The sequence below is a fragment of the Chrysemys picta genome, chromosome 21 (assembly GCF_011386835.1).
Source record: "Chrysemys picta bellii isolate R12L10 chromosome 21, ASM1138683v2, whole genome shotgun sequence".
Taxonomy (NCBI): domain Eukaryota; kingdom Metazoa; phylum Chordata; order Testudines; family Emydidae; genus Chrysemys; species Chrysemys picta.
The window spans coordinates 17409125-17428709 of NC_088811.1; the positions used below are offsets into that span (position 1 = coordinate 17409125).

The window sequence follows — 19585 nt, forward strand, 5'->3', positions numbered from 1 at the left end:
CCGACTGTCTGCTTGCTGGCTCTGGTCATTTCCTCTGCACTGCTACAGCTACCCATCTCCTGCTTCCAGTTCCCATTGCGTGGGGAGTGCACGCCAGGCGGCGGCAGCGTGAAGAAAGCAGCAAGGGCCAGCGAGTGGACAGTCAGCAGCCGGTGTGTGGCTTGGAGGCACTTCCTCCCCGCAGTTGCTGCCCAGATCCTGCTCCCTGCCCAGAGTGAGTGAGTGTATGGGGAGGTGCGGGGAAGCTCTGCTGGACTGAATCACTGTATATTCACCCACTGGTCACAGCTCCTGAAGGGAAGTCTGCTGCAGGCACCAAACCCAGCTGGGCCTGCTAAGACAGCAGAGTTGGTAATCGGGCGCTGTAGCCCAGGACCCAGTCTGAGTGGAAGAATTGCAGGATGCCACCCTAGCGAGGTAAAGGCTTGAGGCCGAAGACCTGGAAGGGGGTGCTTACCAGAGAGATTGGCTAGGGATACTGGGTAACTGTGACAGGAATGCTTTAATATTTATCTATAAGCAATGTAACAGTCTATGGTGGGTCTTATCAGATTTCAAGACAAGTCTAAGATCAAAACAGTAATTTTTTTTTGCTTTCATCTACTTTCCCCGCTGTTTTTGTTACACTGCAGTGAATGGTCACTTCAGCAGATTGCTAAAACCAGCAAGTTCTATTTTAAATGTATCTGGGAAGGGAGGGGAGGAAAAAATGAAATCCTACGAGAAAAGTAGTTCTAAAATATGTTGCCAGTTGCAATGACACAGCTTTTGGCGACAATCAGATACATTTGATCAGCACTAGCCTGATTTGAATTTTATTACACGAATTTGTTCAGTATCAGGAGGTAGCCGAGTTAGTCTGTATCCACAAAAACAACAAGGAGTCCAGGGGCACCTTAAAGACTAACAGATTTATTTGGGCATAAGCTTTTGTGGGTAAAAAACCCACTTCTTCAGATGCATGGAGTGAAAATTACAGATGCAGGCATTATATATTCTAATATATATACTCATAATATTATATATTCATGTGTCACTATATAATGCCTGCATCTGTAATTTTCACTCCATGCATCTGAAGAAGTGAGGTTTTTTACCCACGAAAGCTTATGCCCAAATACACCTCTACCCCGATATAACACGACTCGATATAACACAAATGCGGATATAACGCGGTAAAGCAGTGCTCCGAGGTGGGCTGCGCACTCTGGCGGATCAAAGCAAGTTCGATATACCACGGTTTCACCTATAATGCGGTAAGATTTTTTGGCTCCCGAGGACAGCGTTCTATCGGGGTAGAGGTGTGAATCTGTTAGGCTTTAAGGTGCCACCGGACTCCTTGTTGTTTTCATGAATTTGTTCATTGATCTATTATTTTAAGTGGTTTGGATTTTCTTTTTGGTGGGGTTTTGGAGCTAGTTGGTAAATGTTTTGAAATGTTCATGCTGCTTTGGAATAAAAACACTTCTCTCAGAAAACGAAATAGGAGAATATACATCCGGTGACAAATTAAAGGATGCTTTAGAGCAGTCCTATTGATGTGATCGTAAGTTAGAGTAAAACTGGGCTCCACTCTGTCTACACGTTGGGGGTAATTGAAGACTTGTCTGTACTTTTGATGTGGTGCCATCATATGACTTCAATATAGATGCACTCTTGATCTCGAGTATTAATGCTGCACGAATTAATATTTACAGCTTACCTAAACTTTATAATGTAAATAGTGGACACTCAAAGTGCTAGATTTGCTGATCAATGATGTCTGGTAGCAAGTCCTCCATTATCCAGGAAGTCCTGCTTTTTTTTTTTTTTTTTTTTTTCTGTGTAGCTGAGTGGATTGTTGGGAAACTTAAGTTCAAAATAAAACAAGAATCGTATTGAATAATTCCATAAGGGGAAGAAGGCAAGAATGCCCTGATCTGTTCTTTATTAACTCAGTGGTAGAAATACTTCCTTACCTAATAATACTCTCGTCTGCAGATGTCAAGTGCTTTATGAAGGTAGGCATCACTATTGCATTTTAGAGATGGGGAAGTTGATGCACAGAGAGGTGATCTGACTTGCCCAAAGTCATCTAGCAATTTAGTGGCCTGGGACACTGGTGCTGTTTTCCAGAATCTTTTTTCCCTGAATAACAGGTTCTTATTTTTAGTTTTGTTTCTCTGTAATAAATCTTCTGGAGTGGGATCATGACAATTTTTTTTCTAAGGTAGGTGGAATGGACTGTAATCCTACAACAATCTTATGGTAGCCACTCCCTGCCCACTGTAAAACACTGCTTCTGTACACAGGTTTTTCTGACAGTAACAAATCAATATAGAACTATTTGTATGCAGATTTTTGTGGAGTTGGAGTGTATTACTAATTTGGGGGCGGGGGGTTATATGAGAAAAATAACAGTGGAAAGGCTTGGAGGAATATTTGTGAAACTAAAATGTTTAGAAAACCATGAACTCGCAAAGTGGAATGAATCCAACTATTTCTAACGTGTCATGACTTTATACAGCAGGCTTTAATGCATCCCTGGCTGGGGTTGTTAGGTTCATTTCTTTGATTTCTGCTTGGAGAGTAAATAGGAATTTCATTGTTTCCATGTTTGAATCCTGTTGAGTGCTGTAATACCAGTTCCCCACCAATTTCAACTTCCTTTCAGTCCACTTCCTGTGATTTTTTTTTTCCATAAAGAATTTCAAGATTACACGGATGACAATTAGTGTTAAATATAAATGTTCATGGGGTGCATTCACTGGAACTCGGTACTTAATAGCCAAACTAGTTGGAAGCACTTTCTACTGTGCGAGTCAATATCATACAGTGCATCTTTATATACTGTACACCAGGGATCGGCAACCTTTCAGAAGTGGGGTGCCGAGTCTTCATTTATTCACTCTGATTTAAGGTTTCGCGTGCCAGTCATACATTTTAGCGTTTTTAGAAGGTCTTTCTATAAGTCTATAATATAGAACTAAACTATCGTTGTATGTAAAGTAAATAAGGTTTTTAAAATGCTTAAGAAGCTTCATTTAAAATTAAATTAAAATGCAGAGCCCCCCGGACCGGTGGCCAGGACCCGGGCAGTGTGAGTGCCACTGAAAATCAGCTCATGTGCTGCCTCTGGCACACGGGCTATAGGTTGCCTACCCCAGCTGTACACTTTCTTCATACAGTATGAGGGCGCTCTTTATGTAGTCAAGTGTAAACTAAATTGTGAGGATTTTAGTATTAGACCGGATTAACTGGTTCATTTGGGGAAAAGGGGTGCAGGAAATGAGAACGGAACAAGTGGAGCTGCTGACACTTGAACAAGGCTAACCCAGATGCTGATCACTCAGGCTAACCCTGCAGTGCTGACATGCTCTAAATGTCTGGACAACTAGCTTTTAGTTTCTCCACCCTGCTATTGGCAACTATTTTTCTGTGCCAAAGCCTGAACTTGCTGACTGCGCTTGCTCCCTGTTTGGAAAGTTTTGCTAGGATGATACTTCCTGAGTTTTTAGCCTATATAGAGAGGGCACCAGAATACCTGTTTAGGGGAAATGGAGTGCCTCACTGCAGCCTGATAGACGTTCTAGGCAGACATGAGACAGATAATGGAGTGGGGGAGAACATTATTGTTGTACAGAGGACTAGAGTAGCTGGTTGTAGGTGGACAGGAAGTCAGACTGGGCACCAGATGTATTTCATATAACAGCTGAAAAGGAGAGAAAAGGATAGTGAGATACATACCGAAAGTGGACTAAGGGCTTGTCTACACCATGCAGCTTTTAGTGACAAGGTTGTATCGACGCAGTCTTGTCGCTAAAAGTCAGCATGTGTAAACAGTCTCTTTTGGTGCTTTGTCTGCACTTTTGCTGAAAAAATACTTGCAGCGCCACGAGCGGCGTAAGTTTTGTCGGCAGGCGAGCACTCCTGCCAACAAAGACACGTTCACACTGCCACTTGCGTCAGCAAAACTTTTGTCTTTCGCGGGGGGGCTTTTTTAAGTACAGTGTAGACAAGCCCTAAATAGTGAAATATATTATGTCACTTTGGGTTCATGAATTTTAAAATTCTATGCATATGAAAATGGTGACTACGTTGGGCTAATTACTGGAAACCTGGTCATCTGAAATGGATACTCTATTTGTAATCATGCCCAATGTAAAGAGAGATTCTTTGAATAGAACCTGGCTGAAAATGTGTATGGCCGAGTTTTTAAGAACTAATTGCAATGTGGGTGGGATCCTTAAATAGAGAAGCAGATTTGTGCAGAATGTTATAAATATGACACCAAGAGCTCTGTGCCCTCTGGATAGGAGGATGAGACAAGAAACTGAGAGCAGGATAAACTACATACCTTTCTCAGTGGTGCAGTGTACCTGTCCACACTAGCAATTGAGTGTCAGAAGTGCTCAGACCTTGCTACGGTTCCTGATAGGGTTTTGCTTCAAACAGTGTTAGTGCTGCTGCAGTTGGATGTTGGTCACAAAACGGCAGTTTGGATAACTTAAACTAGTGTGGAAGGGTTTTAAATGGACCAATCATATGATCTGTTACGACAAATATTGTGATAAAACATGGACTGGTATTAGCTAATGGTCTATGGGCTCCAGTGCCTTCCTCACTTCTACTAGGAGTAATTTGTGTGAACACACAGCACTTTGACTCTGTTTCTGAAGCACCCTTCATGGTATCTAGGCACTGTATATAAATAATAGATAACAGGGATCCCTCCAAACAGGACAGGAATTTCTCTGTCCTGCTCTCCCACTGGAACATTGATTGCTTTTTTTAGAACACAACGGTGGATGTTTTATATCTTTGTATTTTTGGATAATGCTTCATGAAAGGTAAATTATGCAGCTTGATGGGAATATGGCAAGGACTCTTCCTGATCGCCTTGGGCAGGTTATTCCATAGTCTTGGTCCAACTATTTAGTCTCTTCCCCTTGAGTTTAGACTTGGGTTCTGTTAGCCATAGTGCACTAGGTAACTGTTGCAGTGGGTCCTGGAAGGAGAAGTGAACCTTCATTTAGCATGGTCCTCTCTCAGCAACTAAAAATGTTTTACCATACGTCTACTAGCCAGAAATAGACACAAAGGACAAAGGTAGATATCTGAGAAACATGAATACCCATGAGTACTCCATTACTGTTAATTTCTAGGTTTGCATTTGTTAAATTTTGGAGGCGGGTTAAATGTTTTTATCTGTTCCTGTCTAAGTATTATGCAGTTTGCTGATAGTAGCAGCAGTTATGTCAAATCATTCTGGTTCCAGGCATTCTTTGTCATAACATTGGCTGTGTTAGGGAGTAAAGACGCTAGAAGATTTTGAGAGCATCAGATGATGTGATAACTGTAGCTCTTAGCAATCTGTAAATTTGATTATATCTTTTTAACTTTATTTCAAAGATTTTGACAACCCATCTAATTTAGACGAGCTCTCCTAGAATTTTACTTGGTTTTGCCTATCAGAAATTCAGGAAAGAACCTAACAAAGCAGAAAGAACAGGAGTACTTGTGGCACCTTAGAGACTAACAAATTTATTTGAGTATAAGCTTTCGTGGGCTACAGCCCACTTCTTGCTTATGCTCAAATAAATTTGTTAGTCTCTAAGGTGCCACAAGTACTCCTGTTCTTTTTGCGGATACAGACTAACACGGCTGCTACTCTGAAACCTAACAAAAGTAGAGCAGTTCTGTTTAAAATTTACAATCCGTGCATGTTCCTAAAAGTTATACAGAACTTCTCTACTTCTATTCACGGGACAAGTTCCATGGTTCCTTTGTTGATTCTGTTTCTATGCAAGTTTATTGGTAAAAATAAGCTGCTGTGTTTCATGGCTAACAATGAAAATTACTCTTATTTGATCACCTAGCAACACTCATCATGCACGTGTAGGAGAATGTGTTGTATGAAATTACTGAACTTTGAAAGGTGACATGCATGTATACAAATGATGTAAGCTAGACACACACACTGGTCACCTGCAATGATTGTATTAGTTAATTGCAGAATGGACCAGCTATCCCATTTTTCACTTCATTGATTCCAGGAGCGAATTCTGTGGGGGTTGAATTCTTCCATGCTTTGTTTCAGCAATGGATGTTTTTTTAAATATTGATCTACTTGGTTACAGTCTTTCTGAACTAAATAGGTGAAAAATACACTATTTCCGGTTCCCATCCCCAGTCGTTTTTCTCTCTCACTCACGAAATGGCTGTACTTTCCCTCTTTTTGTGAAATCGAGGAACATCAGTATTCGTCCAAAATAGTCAGTCGTTATTATTGCAAGTCACTAACTCTAAATGACATTAATATTTTATATAGGTAAGACAACAGACATCAGAATACCTGTAACTTCATTTTTAATGTAATCTAAATATATGTCAAAAGAACATAAAGGTTGCAAACAGGGCTTTGGAGCTGTGCTCCAGCTCCGCTCCAGCTCCAGGCAAAAACCTGCAGCTCCATTGCTCCAGAGCTGCTCCGCGCTCCAGCTCCGGGCTCCGCTCCAAAGCCCTGGTTGCAAAGTTGAGCACTCAGGTCAGGTAACGCCCAAATTAAAGTTGCCCAGGCAGTCTTCATTTAGTCCTCTTGTGCGTGTACATTATGATTGATTTCTACTTATGCTGATGTATCTTTAAGTTAAAACACCTTCCATACTCCTGTAATTCTGGCCTTGTTCTAAAAACAGGATTAATGTGTTCCCCAGTTTCCAGCTGTAGGAAAGTTATCATCTAACTTTTAAAGAAACAACAACCCTTTTTATTAAGTTACAATAACTTAATTACAATAAAATGTTATCATACATTACTTATTCAGGATCAGGTGACTGTTCAAAGAACTTGGCTAAGGATTCCGGCTTACTGGCGGGGGAGCCCTCCTCTTCTGAGTACATGAAAAAGGATGACCAAATTTCAAGATACCTATCCTCTTTTTGGCACTCTTCTTGTATACGTACTTGGTGTGAAAGCTTTTTCAATTACAAGGACAGTCCATATTTTATAATACCACGATTCCATAGGAGAAGGAATCACATTTTTCCAATAAGGTGCAATACAAAGTCTAGTTGTTAAAGATAAAAATAAACCTTGTCACATTGTTTAAAATGCAGATTCTTTACTGGAGCATTAAGTAAGCAGATTGGGGAATGCTAGCAACCCAGCATTTTGTCAGAAGATGTATCTCTTTAATAATTTCCTCCAAAAACTGTTTAATTCCTGGATGTAACCACCACATGTACAAGTATGTTCCTGTATCCCCGAAAACCCTCCAATGGATAGCCTCCATAGTACCACAAATATGATGGCTCTTAACTGGAGTCCAATGCCATGTACACAGTAATTTATACATTTTCTTTGAGCTACCCAAATTGAAGATGTATATCCCCTTTCCCATATAGAGACCCACTTTTCCATATAATTTATTCAGATCCCTCTCCCATCTTTTCATCTGCTTTTCTTATCAACATATTTTTCAATCAGAATTGTATGTATTTTAGAAATTTTGTTCCAACTTGTTCCTGGGTCAACTCCTCAAATGTGGTTAAAGGTCTAGATAGAGCTGCCTTGTAGCCAGATTTCACAATAAAATGTTTGATTTATCAATACTGAAAATACAAGATTTTTATCTAGTTTATATTATCACATCTCTTGGTATGATTTCAAATCAGGGCCCACGAACAGCTGTCCGAATTGCGTCATCTCAGCTCTTACCTGCAACAAATAGGCACTTTAAAAACCAGGAATTTATTTTTAGGCAAGATCAATGAAAGGGTCTTGGTTGACAATTAAAAAAAAAAAAACTGTCCAAAGCCATCAGCGTGACGTAGATGAGTGGGTGATTTTTTTTTTATCTAAATTTCTTTTTAACCTAATAATTACAAATAGCCATATTTGGGCTCCTGTCCTGTTTGAGTTTTACCCAGTGTTTGGGTGGTCTGTCGTTAACCCCGTTGATCACGTTTTAATCGTGATGCATAATAAATCAAATTAGGGAAAGCTTACTTTTGTGTTATACAGAACTTTCAAACTCACCCTGTGTCTTTTATGTTTCCGTACGAATGTTGATAGCACATCCTGCCATGTTTTTAATGTCCTGTCAGGGGTGCACTGAAACAAAAATAATAACTTTGAGAGGACACTCAGCTGTAACAAAGGCTACTCTGCCTAACCAAGAAATATCGTATTCAATTTCTCCAAGCCTTTTATTATTTATTCCACAGGGGAGGGTAATTTGCCTTAAAATTTTTGTTTCTCCACAGTGTGTATTTCTAAATATTTGAAAGATTCCTTTTCCCATTTAAATTCATGGAGCTGACAACAGTTTGTTTTGACCTTTTTGGGAATATTAGTTCCTAAAATTTCAGATTTATCATCATTTTGAAACCCGATACTTGCCCAAATTCCAAAGTCAATTGTTCTGTAATTTTTAATTGTCTTCTGGATCCTGAAAATATAAGACGACATCATCAGCAAACAGAGCTATTTTGTGTTCTAATCCAGCAGGCGATTTGATACCCTTTACCAAGGGGCTGTTTTTCACATTTATTGTGAATGGCTCTATTGCCAAAACAAAGAGGGGCAACCCTGTCTCGTACTGCCAGACAAATTAAAAGGAGGGGATTAATGACCATTAACCGTAGCAGAAACTCAAGGATGAGTATATAGGGCTGATATGTCCCTATACAACTTATTTCCAAACCAAACCGTACCAAAATCTGCCTGAGGTACTCCCATTCTAGTCACTCAAAGGCTTTCTCAGCGTCCAAAGGAAGCAGCACTCAGGGAGATTACTAGAATTAACGTTACAGATGAAATTCAGAGTTCATCTGATATTGCCAGATAAATGCCTGCCAGCAGCAAACTCAGATTGGTCAGGGTGAACACATTTGGATAAGATGATTTTCAATCTGCTTGCTAAGTTCTTGGCATAAATTTTAACATCCACGTTAATCAGAAATAGGTCTGTATGTTGCACAATTGGTAAGATCTCTTCCTTCAGGAGTGACTATGCTTTTTGCCTCTTTCTAGGAATCTGGAATCTTGTTTCCTTGCAATATACCATTGAACAATTCAGTTATAACAGGGACCAGCACTTGCTCTAGAGCTCTGTAATGCTCCCCAGAAAACCCATCGGGACCTGGTGCTTTATTGGATTTTAAATTCTCAATTACAACTTCAACTTCCTTTGCAGTAATTTACCTATCAAGACCTTCCTCTGAGAGCTAAAGTAGTTTCACACTTCTCAAATATCTATAAGCGTTTGGATGTTCTGAAGTGTACAAAGATTGGAAAAAGTTTCAGAGATCTGTTTAATGCCTTTTTATTTCTATGGCTGATTATTTGTTAATTTTCTGGCTAAAAACATCTTTATTGTCCTTTTTTCATAATTTGTTTAATATAGCTGTTTGCTCAGTCTTGCGTATTTGTAACAGGTGAATCTTCCCTCTCATCATATTTGTTTTCTATACACTCCTTTAGTACCTGTAGATTCATGTCTACCTTCCAAAAACAGAAAGTTCTTTACCAAACTCTCTTAAGAGCTCTCATCCTTTTGAGATATAATGCTTCAATTATATGCTTCCTCCTCATTACTGCCTTTCCAGCACCCCAGAGAACATTTTTATTGATCTCTTCCATACAATTTCTGAAAATCTTCCTCCAACTTTTGAATTCTGAGGGAGTCGTATAACAAAGCTATTTCAACCACCAGGCCCTCTTGTTTTTTCACTCCGTCTCAGACCATATCTACACTACAAAATTAAGTCGACCGAACTTTCATCAGCATACAGCCACCGCAGTAATTACATCGCTTATGTGTGTCTACACTTCACATCTTGTGTCAGCGGTGCACGTACTCGCCAGGAGCGCTTGTATTGATTGTACTGTCAGTGTGGGGATATTGTGGGACAGCTTCTGAAAGCCAGTAACCGTCAACATAAGCAACAGAGTCTACACTGACACATTGTAGACCTAACTACATCAACCTTGGCTTTATCCTGCTTGTGGAGATGGAGTTATACCAAGTCAGCCTAGCAGGGCAGTTATGTCAGTGGGAACAAAATTTTAGTGTAGACACATCCACAATTAGGTCAATGTAAGCTGCCTTACATCGATTTAACTGTGTGGCATAGAGCAGGCCTCAGTCTTTTAATCGGATGTATGCAGGGACTTGTCAGACCAAGTAATAACTTCCAGATCTGCTTTTTTGACCAAATTAGCCAAGGTCCTAGAAACAAAAATCACATCCATCCTGGAATAAGATCCATGAATAGAAGAATAATGTGTAGACCCTGACATCTGGATTCATTTCCCACCGGATGCCCATCAGATCCTCATGGATGCAACAAATTTGCTCTTGCCCCTCCTGATCACCTGCTGTGTCTGTTATTTGATTGATCCAGAGTGGGATTAAGCATCTCATTAAAATCCTCCCCTAGAATAATATCTCTTTCCCTAAAACTTCTTAAGACCCTAAAAAAGAGAAGCTGCCCCTGATTGTGAGCATTTACACATTGGCTAATGTGAGAAGTTTACCTTTCAAGGAGCCCTTAATTAAAATATATCTGCCCTCTGTCTCTAAGTTGTGCAGAAACAACAAAAGGGAAGTGTTTAGCAGAGAGTATTGCCACCTCTCCTCTGTTAGATTGCCCTGGAGAGAAAGACAGTGTCTGTGTCCAAGAAGTATTTATAATTTTTCTTCAAGTGTTTCCTGTAGATACTGGGGAAATCCTTTTTCAGTGAGCAGAATACCCTTTTCCTTTTTGTTGGATTGCTCACCCCTTTAATAGTAACAGTCATGACATTAATAAACTCACCCATGAATTCAAGTCTGTTCTCGCCCATTATATTACCATTGGTTAAAAGCAGTGAACTCCTTAGCCAGGCCTCCATTACATTCGTGCCTCTTTAAACATGACATTTTAGATAGTTCCCATCATACAGTAATTTTAAAACTCCAACATATATTGCTTTCCCTTTTTTACACGTTGCTGTACCTGATCCTGAGTCTGATTTACTTTAAATTTAATTGAGCCCTGACATTTTTATTAATCTTTCTATTAAAACATAACAATATTTAATGCCTGTTTGTTCTCTTATCCTGTTTCCCTCCCTATCTATGCATTTCCCATTGTCGTCTGGTCCCCTCTGGTTGTGGGAGTCTGGGTTATACTTCCTCTATGGGCATTTAAATTCCCTGCTGGAGGGGGGTTTCGCTTGAGAACCAATCTGTATCTAATCTTATCAAACATCTTTATAATATTGGGTGTTATATTATTTATACCATCTTTGAGTTCACCCTTCTCCAATTAACATAAATGTTGGAATGTTTGTGATCATTCTAACTTCAAACTTTCTTCAGTAGGGGGATCTGGGTCTCCTGCTATTTTATTAACTTTGTGAATTTTATGTTGTGATTTATATTATAAACTAAATTTTATACCTATTAAGTATATTTTACCCACAGTTAAATATCCTGTCAGTTAAAGTTTTAATCTTTAAGCTCATTGTTTAGAAAAGGTACTTTACCTGTTGATTTTACCTAAATTCAGTGCTACTCTTCCAGCCAGTGATCGCTCCCCTTCCATATTACATTCTCTATTAATCAGATATTAGGTCAAGAGTCTTTATTTGAGAAGAATGACTATGTTCTGGCAACTGGAAAATGGTTCCCTAGCCCTCAACAGAACAAATACACCTCTACCTTGATATAACGCTTTCCTCAGGAGCCAAAAAATCTTACCGCATTATAGGTGAAACCGCGTTATATCGAACTTGCTTTGATCCACCGGAGTGCGCAGCCCCCCCCCCCCAGAGCGCAGCTTTACCGCGTTATAGCCGAATTCGTGTTATATCGGGTCGCTTATATCGGGGTAGAGGTGTAGTTGTTCAAAGTTTCTCTTCTCATTGGGTCCCTTTGTTAATGCTATTCTAGGTTGTTAGCTTCCTGAGCAAGTCAAGATCACCTGACTTTGGAGTTTCTCCTTCATTGAGGGAGAAGGCTTGGAGAGGCTTGTTAGTGGGCAGCTACCAAGTGCATGCTCCCAAGTCCATCTCGCGTTGTAAATTGGACTCCTTCATGCTCTGGTCACATTACAGTCAGACTACTCCCTCGAGTGGCTACGTAAAGATAATAGTCTCCTAACTTACTGCTTGCTATGTTAACGTATGATGGAAAGGTCAGGTCTGGGGAGAAAACAAACCGCTAGTTGTTTCCCTTCAGATTCTCTTCCTATTCCCAGGGTGCGTCGTCCCATCCCAGTCTTTCTCGAATCTGTGCAAGAGGGTAGCAGTGTTCTGAATGTCTCATTCCTGGCTCTAGGAGCCATCAGATGTGCCTTGATAATCCAGCAAAGTTGTCTTAGGCTGATCAATTTGTTGGAAGCGCTGAAAAAGATTGATGCGCTTTGTATCGCCTGCAAATCAACATTTATAATTTAGCACATTGTTTAAAATATATCTTTACATAAAAGGAAATTTGTTGCTTAAATTAAAAAAAAAAAAAAAACCCTCCCCTGGGAGTCTGGAGAGATATTGCTCTTCATTATGGTATCATTGGCATGAACATTAAAAGCTGGTTTGAACTAGCAATGAGCATGTAATTATGGAGCAGCTGCAGCACAACCCATCCCACTGATGCCTTAGCCTGGCAGCTGTGTGTGTGTGTAAACTCAAATTACCACAACTCTTCCACTAAAACGGGATTAGTCATTCTCCTGGGAAATGGGGTTTGATGTTTTTAAAATGACTAGGATGGTCTTAATGAAGACAGAAACCTGTGTACCACATTGGTTGGCAGAATTGCCTGCAGCGATTGGTTTAAGACAGCAAGCACTTCCTAGTCTAGCACTATTGTCACTGTATTATCCTATTACTTTTAGTCATATCTAAATAGCTGGAGATACTGACAAAGGCATGAAGGGCCATAAACCCCTACTTTGCCTGCTGTTTTCTTCTCCGTACCTGCTGTGGATAGACAGCTGGACACGGGTGGTATTCAAATAACTTTTTACTTATTTCTTTTTGTTTAAACTATAGCGACTTACTTGTAAGCCATCTAAGTAAATTATCAAGTAAGTACTTTTCTATCTAAAACTCTGCAGTTAATGTAACGAGTAGATTAAATGATGACTCGCCTCCTATTTTACGAACTGGATCTCTATTTTTGTCAAATATGAGACTCCATTGTTCTAGCATACGCAAGAGAAAATTGTTCATGTGGCTATCGGTGTAGTAAAAGCTAACACAGTTAGAGCTATATTCAAATTAATGTTAATTCTACTGCAGGATAAGCTAATAAAATGTTCCTGAAATCTGTATCAGGAGCAAACTCCTCCTACTTCTAAACATATTTTAAAGCCAATCTTTATTTACACAACTGACCTCTAAATGAAGCTTTTGATTTGTATTTGTGATGGGAGTTAGGAACTGTACAAATTAATGATGGACAATAATGGAAATGATGAGAGGCTGAAAGACCTTCACTAATAGAAAGTTGTTTTTTTTTTTAATTTCTGGCACTATTTGGGCAAGTTGAGGATGGTATCTTCTGTCATGAAAATCAAATGGTTTATAAGGACACCATGTTCTTTATCTGATTATATAGATAAAGGGGACTATTTCATTAAAAAGGCCTTGCCGGCTAGTTTTGGCTCCAAATTTAGGTTCTATTTCATGTTTTTATTTAAAAAAGCTTTCACACTTTTATAAATATAAATAAGTTATTGATTTGGGTTTCAAACTAGGAAACATTTAAACCCAAACATTAGAGCACAGGGATAAGAAAAGTGACTTGACTGTTACTGTTTTTATTGTTCAAACTGAGTGAAGTGAAGAAAATGAGTAGGTGACAGCAAACTGGTCTTTTCGTGCTTTCAGCTTCACTAGTCTGTGGTGGCACAGGTAACCATTTGTCATTAACAATTACTTTTAAGCAGCCATGACCTCTGAATACTTTAGACTGGCTGCGTTTCATTGACATGCACAGCTTATTAAACCCTTCCCTTGGCCATAAACACAAGCAGTGGAGGTTGAGGCAATTGCTTGAGGCCTCGCTTAGCTCCATGATCCAGTCTCCTCCTTTGCTTTCAGCAGCAGGCAACTCCCAGTTCAAGTTTTAATTTCCCCTTTCTCTCCTTCTAGACCCCTGTCCCAAAGGGGGGGGCCTAGAGGAGAAGACCCTACCATTGTTGGGGCCCTGTGGTGAGTTCCTTGCTTGGGGAATTGCAAACCCATTCTTGATTACATTAACAGATGATATGGAACTGAATTTCTTCATTGTGGTAATCTCTAGATCTATACCTGGAGAGAACCATTAAAATGAACATGGGACATCTTGTCAGCCTTAAAACCTTAACTTTTAGTAGCAGTAAATTTCTTTTAAAGGCTTTTAAACATTAATGAGCCTCTCTAGTCTGAAATCACCAATTTTCTGTTTTTCCCCTTATCAATAAAACTTAAACCTGGGGTCATAGCCCCAGATAAGCTGGAACATTGTCGCTACAAGTAGTATATTGGCTGAGATCCACATTAGAAATTGATCCCACGGTCATGGTAATAGACTTTGTAATATTGTGCATAAATTAAATACACTTAAAATTACCCATAAGAAGAAACTCTGCAACAGTTTTTCACTCTGGTTTTATTAAAACTCCCCTTCCCCTTAAACAATCATTCTGTTTCTGGTGACCACTTGTGGTGATGGCCTCCAGTGTAAGTCTGGTTCCACTGATTACTTTGTGCATCTTGCTCACTTGAGCATTGGCCTGCTAAACCCAGGGTTGTGAGTTCAATCCTTGAGGGGGCCACTTAAGGATCTGGGGCAAAATCAGTACTTGGTCCTGCTAGTGAAGGCAGGGGGCTGGACTCGATGACCTTACAAGGTCCCTTCCAGTTCTAGGAGATGGGATATCTCCATTAATTTAATTTAATTTAAAGTAGGCCGCTTGTGCCATTGTCCTGCATTATCACTGCCACACTTAGCAAGGGTGTGGTGCTGACCACATGCCTAGGCAGTAGCTCCTTTAGCTTGTTTCTGTCATGTTGTGAGGTGTTTGGGAGGGCTAATCGTAACATAGCAATCCATATCCATGCTACAGCTAAACTACGGGCAGGTCTTCACTACCCGCTGGATCAGCGGGTAGGAATCGATCTATCGAGGATCGATTTATCCGCGTCTAGACAAGACACGATAAATCGATCCCCGAACGCGCTCCCCGTCGACTCTGGAACTCCAGCTCGCGAGAGGCGGAAGCAGAGTCGACGGGGGAGCAGCAGCGGTCGACTCGCCGCCGTCCTCCCGGCCAGGTAAGTCGACCTAAGATATGCTGACTTCATAGCTGAAGTTGCGTATGGTAGGTCGACCCCCCCACCCCCACCCCTCCCAGTGTAGACCAGGGCTAAGTTAAGAGAGCTTTTGTTGTAGGGTTTAAACATGATTCTTTAACGCTGTTGCGAAATCCTGTAGACACGTGTGTAGTGGTTCCAGACTGTTCACCAGTTTTAGGCAGCGTTCTCTCTATTGCTGTTACAGCATGGACAAGGCTACAGGCCTCTGAGCACAAATGAAAGAGCTGGCAGTGGAGCAGAGGGGGCTGCCAAAGGGGAGTGTTGGACAAAATCCCCTCCTAGTCTTCCACCTCTCTCACGTTCCCTGAAAAGTTATCACAGCCTGGAAGGAAAGTTGCCTGACTGGCAAAACACAGGGTTAGCAAAGAGGAGCAGTGAAAGGAATGAGAGTCAAAGGCTATCCTTTCTCTTGTTGCTTTTGAAGCTCCGAGGATCCCTGTCCACCTTGCCTTCCCGCCCGTGCTCTCCCTCTCCAACGTTCTGTGTGGCTGCCAGCCCTCCAGCCAAGAGAAACTGGATAGCCCCCTCCCTTGGGAGCCCAGCATTGAAGAACATTAAAAACCATTGAAGAAAATTGTTGATGCCCGTGAGCCAGTGGAGCTGGGGATGAGGGGTTTGGGGTGTGGGAGGGGCTCAGGGCTGGGGTAGGGGGTTGGGGTGCGGAAGGGGGTCAGGGCTCTGGGCTGGGACCAGGGATGAGGGGTTTAGAGTGCAGGAAGGGGTTCCAGGTTTGGGGAGGGCTCAGGGCTCGGGCAGGTGATTGGGGTAGCGGGTTGGGGTGCGGACTTACCGCCGGCGGCTCCCGGTCAGCACCGCGGCCGGGGTGCAGAGGCAGGATTCCCGCCTGTCCTAGCCCCGTGAACCACACTGTGCCTCAGAAGCGGCCAGCAGCAGGTCCAGCTCCTAGGCGGAGGCGCGCAAGTGGCTCCGCGCAGCTCTCGCCTGCAGGTACCACCCCTGCCTCAGCTCCGGGAACTGGCCAATGGGAGTGCTGAGCCAGTGCTCAAGGTGGGGGCAGCGCGCGGAGCCCCGTGGCCCCCTTGCCTAGAAGCAGGACCCACTGCTGGCTGTTTCCGGGGCACAGTGCGGTGTTGGAACAGGTAGGCACTAGCCTGCCTTAGCTGGGCGGCACCACTGACGGGACGTTTAACGTCCCAGTCGGCGATGCTGACCAGAGCGACCCAGTGCCTTACATGCCACGACCCAGTACTGGGTCGTGACCCGAACTTTGAAAAACCCTCACCTAGAGGAGTTACTGTAGAGCAGTGATACTCGGACCTCACTGGTTTGGGAGCCAGATTAGCAATCGTTACCCCAAAGAGCCACAGTCGTGTGAATTCATTGTTTCATTTACCAGTACTATATATTCCTATGACGGGAAATATTTTGTGTGTGCGCGCACATATATGGGTACTGCTCTTTGAGTAGTTTCTCAGGCTGCTGAGCGAGAGGAGAGTTGCATTAGGGTTTTTTTAAGTCCTATTTTCAGGTTTGCCATTTGAGCTGTAATGGGGATCTCTGGGATAGAGGGATAAAGAACGAGTCTCTAAAAGCGCTGGCCAGTAAAGGAAGGAGGTGGCTTACTCACTTTCCAAACATAGACAAACTTTTTGCTTCAATGATGGCAGCACTTAAGCATTCGTTTTGTAGGGCGAAGAGACGTTTGAACATTTGACCCTAAATATAGATGACCTTTGCCCAGAGCCAGACTTTGGGCATCACAGTTCAGAGGACTGAAATATCAAAATATTTTGCCTTGCAGTTTATTGAAGCAGAACTTGGTGTAGATCTGATGTCTAAATCCACGATTGAGGCTTTTCTAAGCACACTATTTCTATATAATGTTAATGTGAATTTTTTTTTCCCGCCCCCCTTCTTGAAGCTGTGGAGTGGAATGCCATGGCCAGTTCCTCGGACAGTGAAGATGACAGTTTCATGGCTGTGGACCCAGAAGAAGCAGTGGTGGAAGGACCAATGGAGCAAGACGAGGAGCCACGTGCTGATCTGGAGGTTGAGGAGACCAGGCATAACCGATCGATGTTGGAGCTGCCAGAAGAGGTTTTAGAATACATCCTGTCCTTCCTCTCACCATACCAGGAGCACAAAACCGCTGCCCTTGTCTGCAAACAGTGGTATCGCCTCATCAAAGGTACAAACGGCAGCAGTGAATTCTTTTTATCCTTTCACTGTAGCACCGTATTCATTCCAGGGCTCACTGTCTAATGTGGCTGCACATATTGCTGCATAACTGTGGTCCGGAATCTAAGCCTTCATGTGAAAACAGAATTAAGTCGCTGGCTTTTGTGGTTTAGAAGATAAACTTCATAATATGAACTACATGTAAACTGATGGAGTAATATCTGCCTGTGTCTGCAGATACCCTAGGGCTATGAGCTACTCCTGTTTACCTCAATGTAATACTAATTTTGAAGCATAATACGGATGTTTTAAATATCAGCCAGGGCCGCCCAGAGGATTCAGGGGGCCTGGGGTCTTCGGTGGCGGGTCCCGGAGCGAGTGAAGGACCCGCCACTGAATTGCTGCCGAAAACTCTCGTGGGGGGCCCTGAAAACTCTCGTGGGGGCCCCTGCGGGGCCTGGGACAAATTGCTCCACTTGTCCCCCCCTCCCCCCCGGGCGGCCCTGATATCAGCATTCTTTCAGTGTTGCTCATTGTAGCAGAAGCATCCAGCAAAAGTGCTTTATCGTTCTTGGATGTACAGGCAGATATTGGATAAGGTATAGTGGGAAAGCTAGATACTCTCAGGGTTTGCTGGGATGATGATAATGAGGAATCCAAATGCAGAGAATGGATGGTCTAAGGATTAGGTTGCTAACCTGGGTTCAGTCCCCTGCTCTGCCACATGCTTCCTGTGTGACCTTATGCAAGGCATTTAGTCTCTCTGGGCCTTAGCTCCCGCTCTGTAAAATGTGGATAACTGCACTGACCTGGTTGACAAGGGTGTTGGGAGGAGAAATACTCTAAAGATAGAGACATTCAGATGCTGTAGCAATAGGTGCCCTATAAAGTACAATGAATTAGGTTAGACCCTCTCCCAAATTTCAATTCACCTCTGTCTGCCCAGAACGAAGGAGAGAGGATGCTTCCCCTCCCCAGCAGCTGATGCCTCAACCAATGTCTTGTTTCCAAGAAACAAAATGCTCCCATGTCCCCGACCACTACCTGTATTTCCTGTCACAAGATGCTCAGATACTAGAATGATGAGGACTGGCCAGGAGTGGATAAAAATCAATTAGTTTAAAAATGATTTTTTTATTTAAATACAGGTTTATTATTAAAAACAAACCTATTTAAAATTAAATTTGAAATTTACAACCTAAATTAAGTCTTAATCTTACTATAATCTGATTAAAAAGTAATTTAAATAAAAAAATAGTACATATTTGCTGTACAAGTTTTAAAGACAGATTACTGAACTGGTGGAAGTCACTGACTAAGCACCTGGAACCAGAGTTTGTCAAAATGCTAAAACCGCTTTTGACAACAATAGCCTCTCTTGCTGGTGCAGAGAGAATATTTTCTTCATTTAGTTTATTCAGCCAGTTCAGTTCAATGAGCAGTTGTTTCAAAGTAAAACTAATTGGGAGCTGTAAAAGCAGGAAAACTACATATGAGGTTGAGATCCGTTAGTTCTAAAATCCCAAAGGACATGGTGACCAGAAACAATCAGTTCAGTTCACTAACTACAGATAATACTGCCTTTGTTTAATAAATTGGTTTTAAATTCAAAACATGTTCTGATAAACTTTTTTCTTATGTATCCAGCACATTGGAGGTAGTTTTTTTTACTTTTAAAAAACAAAACAAAACAAAAAAAACCCCTAAATGCTGTTTGTGCATTTTTAATTCTCAAATTTTCATCCAAACGGAGCCTGACACAAAGAAAAATATTAATCTAGTAAATAAGAAATGTAGCATTCACTTCAATTTCTAATTCAATTCATTTTCTAATATAATAAACTAAGACTCTGAATAAGTGTAGGTTAAGCTACAAATTACTTTAATACATCTCATAGATATAGCGTATCTGCCTGTTAGTGAAAAGAAGCACCAAATTTAGTGTAAAGACTATAACTGAAAAATCAAAATGTTTTAATAGTTATCAGCTAGTGAGAATCGGCCTTTCTTTAGGAAAATAACTAAAAAGTACAAATGCAAAACAAGATGAAAATCAATTATTTAGATCAAGGTTTCCTGCTTGATATTTAAATTGCCTTGATTTGCCCCAGGG

General features: G+C 41.4%; 1 protein-coding gene across 2 annotated transcripts in view; it reads left to right on the top strand.

Annotated features, from left to right (window-relative positions):
• The window catches only part of FBXO42 (F-box protein 42), an 88133-nt gene that overhangs the window by 17452 nt on the left and 51096 nt on the right, over positions 1–19585 (top strand). For both annotated transcript variants that reach the window (XM_005281776.4, XM_042852977.2), the window contains exon 2: positions 17216–17482. In XM_005281776.4, the coding sequence (XP_005281833.1) occupies positions 17233–17482 (250 nt within the window). In that variant the 5' untranslated portion in view covers positions 17216–17232. The remainder of the gene's footprint in view (positions 1–17215; positions 17483–19585) is intronic.